Source organism: Chinchilla lanigera, unplaced genomic scaffold (genome assembly GCF_000276665.1).
Source record: "Chinchilla lanigera isolate Chin_1 unplaced genomic scaffold, ChiLan1.0 scaffold00008, whole genome shotgun sequence".
In the NCBI taxonomy this organism is placed as follows: Eukaryota; Metazoa; Chordata; class Mammalia; order Rodentia; family Chinchillidae; genus Chinchilla; species Chinchilla lanigera.
This window is the reverse complement of record NW_004955409.1, coordinates 8,738,878-8,750,869: the sequence shown is the minus strand read 5'-3', so window position 1 is coordinate 8,750,869 and position 11,992 is coordinate 8,738,878. Positions and strand designations below refer to the sequence as shown.

Here is an 11,992-nt window from a genome sequence, read left to right as displayed (position 1 = left end):
AAAACAAAACAAACAAACAAAAAAAAACATCTAAGTCAGTTCTTTCCAAGTCCACAAAGAAGTGATCCCACCAAGCCCTTTTTGGTCATGAGCCCCTTTGAGCTTCTTACAGAAGCTACGGGTGATGCTTGCCCAGCAAACCGCACATAATTCCAGGGAACCCATGGACCCCAAGTTAACAACCCCTTGTCTGAAGTAAAATACAAAACCCACCTGTGAGAAGGTCAGGGTCAGCCTGAGACTTGAGCGTCCATCGTCTTCTGCCAAAGTTGGACAAGTAGTAACGAAAGATTTTTTTCTTTTCTTCCGATCATCACCCTCTTCTTCCTTGCGCTCTCTCTCCCTCTTCCTGTCTCTCTGTCTCCTCCTGCACCTTCTGTCGCTTCTTCTTGTTCCCTTCATGTCTCTTCTCTCCCCATCTCTTGCACCTTTTGCACGCCAGATGTTCCGGCCTGGTTGAAGAGCCTGCGCCTGCACAAGTACGCAGCACTGTTCTCGCAGATGACCTACGAGGAGATGATGGCCCTCACCGAGTGCCAGCTGGAGGCTCAGGTATGTGCACGGACCCCACACCAACCTGCACCCACCTTATTCTAGGGACTGGCAGGTGCCGGGCACAGCAGAGGTGGCTGCAGCTGAGTTTCTGCCCAGGGGTCCAATGGGAGACGAAGGCCACACAGACAACCTTTGGGAAGAGCTGGGGGTAGCGAGCATTAGGACAAGACTGAATCTGAGCACTCTCTGAGCTCCAGGGTGCTGAGGAAGTCTGGATTCTCCTGGAAGAAGTGATGGTGGGCCAACGCCCCAAAGAGTCAGCGTCGCAGCTCACCGCCTCTGTCACCCACCTCCCAGGACTTGTTTAAGTAGGGCCAGCGCTGTTGTCTGTCGTTCATTCCGGTCACTTAGCGGTTAGTGACCTTCTAACCGGACTGGACCTGGGGCACCGAGCCGGCCCCCAGACATGCCTTAGTGCTTTTCCAACATTATATCCAGACCAGTCTTAGTCAAGATTGGAGTAAATTGTTTTAAATATTGTTTTTCTCTAGCCACCTCGAATATAGCATGGGGCCGAGATTAAGAATGAGATTTCCCCAGGTCTCAGACTTTCCTCCCCTTCTGTATGTCATAAAAGGACAAAGTTCCTCCTCCCTTCTAAGGCATCTTTCTCGAGCGTGATGTCAAAGGCCTGGTCTACAAACCCCTCAAAGTTAAACACGTCTCCTATCCAGGCTGAGCTCTAGTCCACTGAGCTGACCGACATCCTTGTTTCCCTCGTTTAAAATGCTATTTCCATGTTTCAGGTTGACCTCAGTTTCCTTTGAGCAATTATTTTAAAGAACTGGTGTTCGGAATGGTCTAAGAATATTTCCCCGCAGAAAGGGGAGTGTATGCCCTTGGGGCGGGGCTGGTCTGTGTGCCTGCTCTCCTCTGAGCTCTGCGCTCTCGCTGCTGATGCAGGTCCCTCCATGAACCTCTGTGCGCCTGGCCAAATACCAGTGTTGAGAGGGAGACAAAGCCCAGAGTCGCTGCTCATTCTCAGAGAATGAAAGGCGCCGATTCCAGCTTCCTGACACTCCTCCCGCTGCCTTTCGCATTTGGTCACTGCTTGAGATCTCAGGGATGGATGAGAACCGTTTTTTTAAGAGCGTGTTTGTGTTTGGGTCAGAATTAAGGGGGGAAAAATCTAAGTCATCAGTTGCTGAACTTGAGGAGAAACAAGCACCACAGTGGGCAAAGCCGGGAGCTGGCACCAACTTTTCAGAGTAGTTTAACTCATTTGAGCCCAAAGTTATGGTGACATAGAAACATACCGCAGTATTTTATCTAAGAGAGTGGATTCTTGCATTGCTTGAGACTTACTTATTCTAACTAAGGGAAATGTTGCTGTTATTCTCATCCTCTCTCCATTAAAAAAAAAAAAGATGAAATGGTTGCAAGAGGTCCCCAGAAGTTTTTATTTATTTTATTTTTTTGTTTGTTTGGTTTTTTTGTTTTTTGTTTTTCTTCTGGTACCAGGAATCAAACTCAGGACCTTGCGCTTGCCAGGCAGGCGCTTTATCACTGAGCTATATCCCCAGCCCCCCACAGAAGTTTTTATTAGAAGCCTGATTAGAAAAAGGACCTCCTACTAGGGAACTTGGCATGTCTGCAGTGCACAAGGGTCTGCTGGGATCCTTAGGCTCACAGTCAAGGAGATGAAATCCACAACTCTCAGCCGTGAACCCTAACACTGACCTGAACTGATGAGTGAATTAGGGGTTGAAGTTCATTTTCTATTCTGGTTTTCCTTGTGCAAACAAAAGAAAGCCGTTAAACTAAGAGAACTTGCCTGTCTTGTGACATCCACAGAGACTGTACTGGGCTTCATATGTCCTGAAGATGTGTAAAAAGGATATGCTTAAGGGGACCCGAGAGAGACTAAAATGATGGAGGCAGAAGGAGGGGTGCATGTGACCCCAAATTCAGTCTTAAGAGACTGAAGAAGTTCCATGCTGGCTTCTCTGAAGCTCGCTGTCCCAAAAGTCACATGCAAAAGACACAGGCAGACCTTTAGACAGATGGAGTGAGAATTTAGCGAGAAGTTTAGGGCAGTGGGTACCAGCGCAAGAGACCAACGCATGCTGACCAGCCTGCTGGCACGCATAGCGCAAAGCATACATAAAGTCGTGAGTAGCTGCTGAGAGACTGTGTGAGCTGGCTCTTAAAAGGATATTTGTGAACATAAACTTGTGGTTAATTACAGAATGTTACCAAAGGCGCAAGACACAAAATTGTCATCAGTATTCAGAAGCTCAAAGAAAGACAAAACCTCCTGAAGTCTTTGGAAAGGGTAAGTTATCGGTGGGTGAGGGCACGTTTCTACCTTCACACTTCATCACGGGAAAGTGGGCCAAGGGAAGTTCCCCACAGAGAGTGTTTTAAGCTGTGGCTTCCTTCAGAAACAGGAAGCGATGTTGGAGTGAGGGTTCCAATTGCCTCGTGACCAGCTACCCTAGACCTCTGATGAGGGTCAGGTGCACCCTTCAGTGTCTGTTTGTAAGGAGACAAGGCGAGGAGTTAAATAAAAATTTCATGAAAAGGAAAAACAGACCAGGGAGCATGCAAAGTGCTTCCCTCTTGCCTTCCACTCATGGAGGGTCTGCTTTTGATAGCTGCTACCCCTGCCCGGGTGGCAAAGACCAACAAGGATACCCCAAGTTCCATACAGTGTGGACAAAAGCATCGGGCAGGCAGAGCCAGCCATTTGGAGAATAATTTCAGACTAAATGACAGAGTGGGTCCCCTTGCCTCAGACAGGAACCACCTCCAAAACACGAAAGGCTGCAAGCAGCCTATCCCGCTGTGACAGGTCATTCAGGTGCCTCTGTCCCTTCTTGTGTGCTGTCTGCGCAGCTTCCCCCTTGTCTTGCATTGGGATGGCATCCTGGTAATAACTGTCATTTTTAGGGCTTCGTGACTGTATGATTTCATGTAAGGGCCAAAGGAGATCCGAGTCCCATCCCACACACTGCAAACCTGTGTCACCTCTGTCCCGGCCCTGGGAATCTGTGCCCTGGTGGTGGGAGAGGTGTGGGGGACTCCACAGCTGTTTGCAGCCTCAGAGCAGAGTGACCACATTTCCGTAACCCTGGGAGCTTTAGGAAGAGGCAAAAAATCAAGGCAGGCAAAGCGAAGTGAGTTTAGTGAACACAAACATTTTAATGGAGTGGGAATTTGTTTAACTTATTCACAAAGAAAAAGGGGATGTAATTTTATATACACTACTTAAAGTTACATTTACTACCTGTCATATAACAGTGTTATATATACTCAGAAAACAGTTCCTTTTAAACCCTCTGGGTGGACAGACAAGCAGCGCTGATTAAAGGTGGGTTTTAATTCAAGTGAAGCGCGGGCTCTGAGGGAGCTCGCCAGCCACACCTGAGGTTTTGTTGTTCTTCATTTCGTGCTAACTCCTTTGCCAGCAGCTCTACCAGTGATTGTTGTCATTTTTAATCTCAGAAACTGTTCTCTTTTTGGGGGTCCACCCCAAAGGCCAGTTACTCCGCATCTGTGAGAAACTACAGAAAACAGTTCGCACGAGGAATAGATTGCTAAGTAACTTGGTGCGAGAACGTTTTCCCTGTCTTCCTGCTGGTGCGTCCTCCAGGAATTCATCTGCACACACACACACCCCCGGTCCTGAGGAAACACGCCCTCCTGAGACAGACACTGACTTGCTGTGGTTGTGTCTCCTGCAGCCGTGGCCCCTGTCAGCGTGGAGCCAGGCAGCAAGGTAGTGCGGGTGGCCAGAGGTGCCGTGGCCTGCCAGCCGACTCTGATCAGTCGGTCGTGTTCCGGGTCCTACAGGCACACCTAGAATAATACCAACTCCGCAAAAGTGTTTCCTCTCCATAGTTCCCTAGAGTGGGAGAGAGAAAAGACGCCAAGGGTGTGATGGGAGTGGACGACCTAGAGGAAATCAGTCGGGAGTTTATCCACTGCACTCTTGGACACAGGAAACGCCACCTGTTTGGTGGCCGGTTGAGCTTATTTCAGAATCCCCGACAGTGGGCCGCCCTGCCTGCTGTCCTTTCAGGAGCTGACAGCCTGCGGGGGGAGAGCACTGAGCCCCCAGCCCCAGGGTCCCAGCCTCCCCTCCTATTTGAGAGAGGAGCTTGTTGGTCACCTGTTCCCACGCTGGCGCAGGGACAGACTCAGCCCAGGCGTTGGCAGACAGTGCCTGGGCAGATGATGCTGTTGGAAACGCTGTAGTCACCCCCCTGCCTGCCTCCAGCATTCTTGTGTCACACAGAAGCCAGATTTCTAAGGAGACCTCAGGGACCCCACCTGCAGCCAGTTCGTAATCAGCGGGAGGTGTAGGCGGCTCCGGCCGCAGCCCTTCCATGCTGCACTGAGCACTTGCAATGTGGCCGCTTGGACGCACTGTGCCCTCCTTGCCTGAGTGAGTGACGCTGGTGCCCACCGTGGGCGCACTGGGGTGTGCACTGGTGGTAGCTAATGACCTCACAGTGCAGTGTGACCCGTGTCACCACCAAGCCATGCGGGGACTCTTCTGGGGGTGAAGGAGATGAGTCTGCGGGGTGAGGAGGAAAAGCTGCTGCTGGGAAACTCCAGGGGGCCTTGGTGGCCTCTCCATGGTGGCCTTGAGCCCAAAGGGGTGCAGCAAGGATGGAGAAGGAGGAGGCGGTCATTAGAGGGCACCCGGAGGCCATCAGGAAGTTTGGGCTTGGGTGTCTGACATGTGGGGACAGAAATATAGAAGGGACTACTGGGCGGGGAAGGGGGTTTCAGTCGGATGGGTTGGGACCGAGGGGCTACAGGACCCCTGGGGAATGGCACGTCATGACCAGAAGAGCAGGTCTGGAGTCCACAACACAGCAGGTCTGAGGGACTCGGTCTCTCTCAGGCCATCTGTAATTGGCAGTCAGACCTTCCTGGAAGACCCTAAGGTCTGTCCCTAAGATTCACAAGCACCCAGTGACACTAGCTGTGTGCCCTGAGCCCCGAGCCCCACCCATGGGGTCAGGAGTGTGGGAAGCAGGGGCTCTCCCCAGCGCCAGCGACATGTCACATAGACACGAATGCTGTCGCTTGGAATTGCCCACCAGCTGTCGTGGCCACCGTGATGAGAAGGTTTCGGGAGAAAGGAAGGGGACAGACTCAGAAAGCCACGAAGCAGGAGTGTGGTCGTGGGAGCAGGCCACCGGTACATGGCCAGACTTCTCAAGGGTTTGGTAGAAAAGGAAGATCAGACTGGTTAGTGGAGTCAAGCTTCCAACATTTATGTGCTTTGATATATGTCCTTTCCTTTCACCTCTCCCCTAAAGTGTGAAAAATCTCTCTCTCACACACACACACACACACACACACACTGCTTCTATTTATTTCCAGGTAGAGGAGCAGGGCAGAGGGCTTCTCTGGAAACCCGAGCTTTTTCTTCAGATGCATCCAGACCTGCTCCTTGAGCACAGGTCTGAGACCGCAGTTAGACTGAGTAGCATTAACCGTAAATACTTCCAGTATCCTGAGATGTGATAATAGTAAGGTGCACCTTGTACTTTTTAAAAAACAGTTTTGCACACATCTGTGCGTCAGGGCCTGACAGCAACCTCCTAACGCAGCCGGGACAGCTGCTTGTTCTGAGGGGAGGACACACTCCTGTGTCATCTCTGGGCCCCTGTCACCTGTCCTTTCTGTCCCTCATGCTGCTCACTGCCCCTCTTTTTCTGAACCCCCCCACAGTAGTAGGTGGGGGTCCCTCTTTCCTGTCCCCACAGCTTCCTTCCTGATGACATCATCCCATGGGGGCCCCAGGTATGGTGAGAATTTTATGCTGACAACTTAGGTGTTCTGTGTCCCAAGGGAAGAGCCGGGTCTGGCCAAGGGTTGAGCCTGGCGGCTGCTAGGGACCAAAGGAAAAAAGAGAGCGACTTACGTCACCACAGGTGTCCTGTTAGTGTTGGGAAGCCTGAGGCCAGGGGCATGTCACACCACATGCTGGGAACACTTTGCCTGAAACTCTCTTTTCCAAATGCCTCGTTATTGTCACATGTCAAGGAAAGGCACCAAACCAGCTCCCTCCAAGGCCCAAGAGAGCCAGGCCAGGCCGGGCCGGGTGACTTTGTCCCTCCTGCCGTCCCCTGAGTGATCCGGGTGGCCCGTGCAGACCACATTCCCATTATCCGCTTTCACACGAACCTCCTGTGAAATCAAGGATGCACCACTGCTCACACCCTGGGCTTCCAGCCCGGGCCAAGCTGCTCTTGCCGCCTCTGTGCCACTGCATTTGGCAGGAAGGAAGGACTCTACAGCCCTCTTCCAAAACGCAAATGAGAGCCGGGCATGATGGTGCACACCTGTACTCCCAGCACTCAGGAGGCCGAGGCAGGAGAATCACTGTGAGTTCAAGGCCACCGTGGGCTACCTATTGAGCTCAAGGCCAGCCTGGACTACACAGCAAGACCCTCTCACACACACACACACACACACACACACACACACACGTGTGTGTGTCCATGACAAACAACTTTTTCCCTAATGCAGGCTGAACAGTGGCTCTGGCCAGCTTTGGACACTTCTGCTGGCTAGTTAGAACTGCACTTCCCTCAGGGCTGGGGATGTAGCTCAGCGGCACAGCGCCTGCCTGGCAAGCGCAAGGTCGTGAGTTTGATTCCCGGTACCAAAAAAAAAAAAAAAAAAGAACTACACTTCCTTGATAAAACCTACATGCCAGCCAGGCTAAGGCTCCACTTCAAACCTTCTCCCCAGACAAAGCAGGCTCCTGCCAATGGCAGGGTGTGGCTGCTGGCACCCCGCTGCCCAGAGCTGACACACCCGTGTCCAGGGTGGCCACTGCCCCTTTCCTCTCCGGTGGATTCCCAGGAAAGGCTTGGGTGCCTTGGGAAGCAACTGTATTGTCGAGGTCTGCATTCTCCGACATCCCTGGGAAGACAGGATCCTGGAAATGGCTTGGGTCTTTATACGACAAGCTTGGAAAATTATGGCCTTGCTAGCTCTCCCAAGATTGAGTTCTTCATTAGTAATCAGGGACCCGACTGATAGCGTCCTTCCTGGTCCCAGGAAGAGCTGGACCTGCATGGGGGGGCGGTCACAGAGCCGCATAGGGCTCCACCCCGCCAGCCGGGGAAGACCCAGCCTGACCCCTGCCACACTGAGTCCCTGGCCTGTCCAGACCTGTCATTCCTAGCAGAATCAACTTTGACCAATAGCATCCTTTGACCAGTAAGTAAGGCCGTGTGTATCAAACTGTGCATGTAGATTTTATTTTCTTATGTAGCATATAAGTATGGATATATAGTCCATACATGTGATCAAAAATACAGTCAGTGTTCAAATTTTAAATTTATTACAGTAAAAGATACATTTGTATTAATCCCCCCTCAGAACCCTCCCCTTGCCTCAGACACACTCACCCCATCATTCTTGTCACCTTCTGCAGCAGTTCCGGTGTCCTCTTTCCTGAGTGTCTTTAGTCGCACTGTCTTGGCTGCCTGGATGTGCTGAATTGATTTAAAACGCTTCCCTTTCATGCCACTTCGGTTCTGAGGAAGGGCCAGGTATCGCCTGGTGCCAGAGCCTGTGACGAAGGTGAAGGAGGACCCAGCATGAGGTGGACGTTTGTACGAGCCTGCCTTCCCGTTGGCTGGCACTCGGCAGCATTCGCTGTATTTTGATCACACTTCAGAAAGACACTCAGGAAAGAGGGCTCCAGAGCTGCTGCAGAAAGTGGCAGGAACGGTGGGACGAGTGTTGTGTTCAAAGCCACGGGGAGAATTTTGAGGGTGATTCATGGCAGGGTCTTTTACTGTAATATTTTCATTTTCACTGTATATTTTGATCACAGATAATTAGATATTCTCTTATAATATCACATGAAATGTATTTCCCTCCAGAATCACCCCTTTAAAACTGTCACTTCCCTGCTAAAAACCTTCCCTAGCTTCCGTCCTCATTTAGAATAAATTCTAACATCCCAGTCTCCATGATCAGGCTGCGGACTCCATCCTCCCCTCGACCCAGCTCCACCAGACCCTCCTTGCTGTGCCCCACCCCACAGCCTGTGCCCTCGCCCCCTGGGGTCCCCTCCCCTATTCCACACGCTTATGAACCCTCAGTGGCCTCCTCCAGGTAGGCTGTGAACTCCCGAGGGAGCTGTAGGGGGCGCTCTCACCATGTCCCCAGCTCCAGCGCCCTTAGCCCGAACCTCAACCAGAGTTCATCTCACCGAGCCACGCGAAACACAGCAACCGACAGGGACCCGCGGCTTTACAGCTGCCCCAAATGAAGCGGCTGCCCTTGTTATCCTCGTTTTGTGCACAGAGAAACAGAGGTTCACTCCTTTGTCCAAGGTCACACGGCAGGGCCAGAATTCAGACTTGGGCACCTGCCCTGGAGCCTGTGCCTGGAATCCCTACCCCGTGCTAGTGGCAGCGTGGGCAGAGTGCAGGTGTGCGTGACCCGGGTCCTTTCTTTAGATCAAAGCAGGAGCAAGACACAAGCCGCGCTCTGACCCCAGGTTGTTACCGATTATAAGGTGTGTGAATGTAACCTAAGAAATGCATTTTAGCCCTGGGCCTGGCGGTAGACTCCGTAATTACGGCACTTTGGGAGGCAGAGGCAGGAGGAGCGACTTCTCTACCGGGGGTTATCGGGTGATTTGGGCTTTCTCACTATGCAAATCCAGTTCCCAAGTTTTCTACTGGGCTGATGTCACAAGGAGGGTCCAGTGGCCGCTTTTCCGGGGAGCGCCCTGACTGAGGGGCGGCGGCAGCCAGGGCGGGGCGGGGAGCAGGCCAGCAGGGAGAAGCCCCAAACCTCACGCCGTCTTCTCCTCTGCCCCGCAGGACATCATCGAGGGGGGCAGCCTGCGCGCCCCACTGCAGGAGCTGCACCAGATGATCCTGACCCCCATCAAGGCCTACACCCCCCCGAGCGCCACCCCGGAGGCGCGCCGCCGGGAGCCCCCGCTGCTGGGCCCCGAGAGCCCCAGCCCCGATGGCAAGGACGCGGCGGCCACCGCAGCCACCAGTGCCTCGGCCAGCGCCACCGCGGGGGCCAGCGGCGGGCTGCAGCCACACCAGCTGAGCAGCTGCGATGGGGAGCTGGCCGTGGCGCCCCTGCCCGAGGGGGACCTTCCCGGGCAGTTCACGCGCGTCATGGGGAAAGGTGGGTTCTCGCCTGGCGCCAGGTGAACTCGCATCCGCTCATTCGCAGGCAGGAGGACCGCTCAGGTCCGGGCTCCAGCCTCTCTGAGGCCTGAGCTGGGCGTCCAGGGTCCCCACCAAAGCACCAATGGCCTGGGGGATGGGAAGGTGGGGTGGAGGCGGGGACAGGGTCCTCTCCTGGCCGCTGATGAGAGCAAGCGGCCAGGAGTAGCGGCCGGCCTGGCCACGTGTGTCCGCGTTCTCCCTTTATGTTCCATCCGCACCGCAAAGCGCTCTAGCGCGGAGAACACTGCGTCCTGGAGGCAGCGCCTAACCCTCAGAATTTCACACCCCGCCGCGGTGGAGACTGAGGCACACAGGCCACAGGTGTCTCAGAAGCATGTACACTGTCTTGCCTCCTGCATGCTGTGTCTCCTTCGGCCCAGAACCGGGCCGACCTACCCTTCAGGAAGCCTTAAATGCATCCCATCTGAGTATCATGGCTTGGTAGCTCTTACCCTGAAAGGCGCTTTCACAGGGCCCAGCCTGCACATCTGTAACGTGGCAGCCGTGCCTAGAGCTCTCCCCGCTCACCCCGTGTTCTCCACCTGTGTCAAACTCCCTCATCCTCCAAGTCCCAGCGGAGCCCTCGCCTGGGCCGGGAAAGCCGCCTGACCACGGGCTGAGCAAGGCATCCCTCTCACAGGCTTTCTCTGCCCACCTCACACTGGACTGCAGCCATTCGGGGCTCATCTGTACTCCCATTCACCCACAGCTCCACCAGCCACTTTTCGGGGCCACTGAACACCCCACTGGTGACATGGTGCCCGGACGATGGAAGGAGCCTGCTCCGTGTTCAGTGCTGTCCCAGGCCCCTGAAACGTCCAACACTAGAATATTGCGCTTGATGGGATATTTCACCAGAAATCTTATTTTAAATACGTGGAGAATGCTAGTAGTTTTCCTTTGGAAGGGGTAACAGTTTCTTGTCCAATATCCTGGACTATTTGAAAAACCAAGCTTTCACCAAAAGAAATGGACATCTGAGCTTCAGAGTTGCAAGGAGAAACTCCTCACCCCATAAATCCTTACAAAGGACTTAAATCCTAAGGATCTGGCTCGGAAGGAGTGGGCTCCCAGCTTCCCCGGGGATGGAATGGTCAGAGCAGACCCATTCTCCCCGTGGGCGACACCCACTGAGCATGGGGCTAGTGCCCCTTCCTGAGGTGGCCCTGCCTTTCTGTGGAGCCGTGGTTAATGTTATCAGGTCTCTCCCCATCAAGGTGGTTTTGCTTCTGAGTTTTTGTCCTTACTAACCCTGCTGTACTGAAAACCTGCGTCTGGAGACTGGGACAAGAGGGATTCTGGGCCAGGTTGCTTAGGGCAAGGAAGGAACCGGGATACCATGCCCGGCTGCCCAGCCTGATCTGCTTGGGGTGCCAGACTCGCTCTCTGCCTGACTTCTTTTGTGCCCCCACTTGTGCGGGCCTTGTAACCCCCACCCCAGAGTCAGAGCTGGAGGCCGCAGTGACGAGGACAGAGTGGGCCCCGCACGTGGCCGTGCAGAATCCAGTGCCTGTGTCCGCCACACTCCCAGCACTTCCTCCAGAGGAATACGTACACCGCGTGTGTACGCATGCGCACAGCCCTCTGAGAATGTCACCCCGCGCTGAGTGGCAGGTTTCCTGTGCCGCCCACATGCCTGGCAGTCTGACAGCACCAGCTTCGTGCCTGGGTCACAAGTGCCACGGCCTTGCCACCTGGGAGGTGTGCGTCTGCTTCATTAAACGATGGGGGGCTGCGCCCTGCAGTACCAGCTTTGGCTTGGATGCCCCTTGCAGAGCACAGCCTCCGGCTCTTCCTCTCCTGGTGTCTGTCGAGGCTCAGTACAGAGTGGAATGACAGGAATGAACCCCAGGGGCTCCTGGGCAGGGCTCCCGTGGTGACCAGGCCTTGACTTGAGTGAAATAAGGAATCTCTGGGCCTTTATCGCAGCCCTTACGTAAAGACAGGCCTCAGAGGAAGTCAGCCGAGGTCTGAATGGGCTTGCCTTTTTCTTATTCACCCCTCCCGCTTCGTCCACAGTGTGCACGCAGCTCCTGGTCTCCAGACCCGACGAGGAAAATATAAGTTCCTACCTTCAGCTCATAGACAAGTGTCTCATCCACGAGGTGAGTCACGACCTGCTTCACCGCGGTGCTTCTCCGGGTTTCTGTGATGGGACCGCTCAGGCTCCAGCACATGTTTTGAGGAGCAGGCGGTCATGAATAACAGCTCAGGCAGAACCAGCCGAGGGCAGCCTTCAACCTAAAGGTGACCCTTGG

At 53.9% G+C, this 11,992-nt stretch overlaps 1 protein-coding gene across 1 annotated transcript in view; it reads left to right on the top strand.

The window, feature by feature from the left end:
* Samd4a (sterile alpha motif domain containing 4A) overlaps positions 1–11,992 on the top strand; it is a 199,967-nt gene that overhangs the window by 165,529 nt on the left and 22,446 nt on the right. Inside the window, exons 4-7 of the mRNA XM_005376760.2 lie at positions 443–552; positions 2,744–2,830; positions 9,369–9,690; positions 11,754–11,839. Of these exons, the coding sequence (XP_005376817.1) occupies positions 443–552; positions 2,744–2,830; positions 9,369–9,690; positions 11,754–11,839 (605 nt within the window). The remainder of the gene's footprint in view (positions 1–442; positions 553–2,743; positions 2,831–9,368; positions 9,691–11,753; positions 11,840–11,992) is intronic.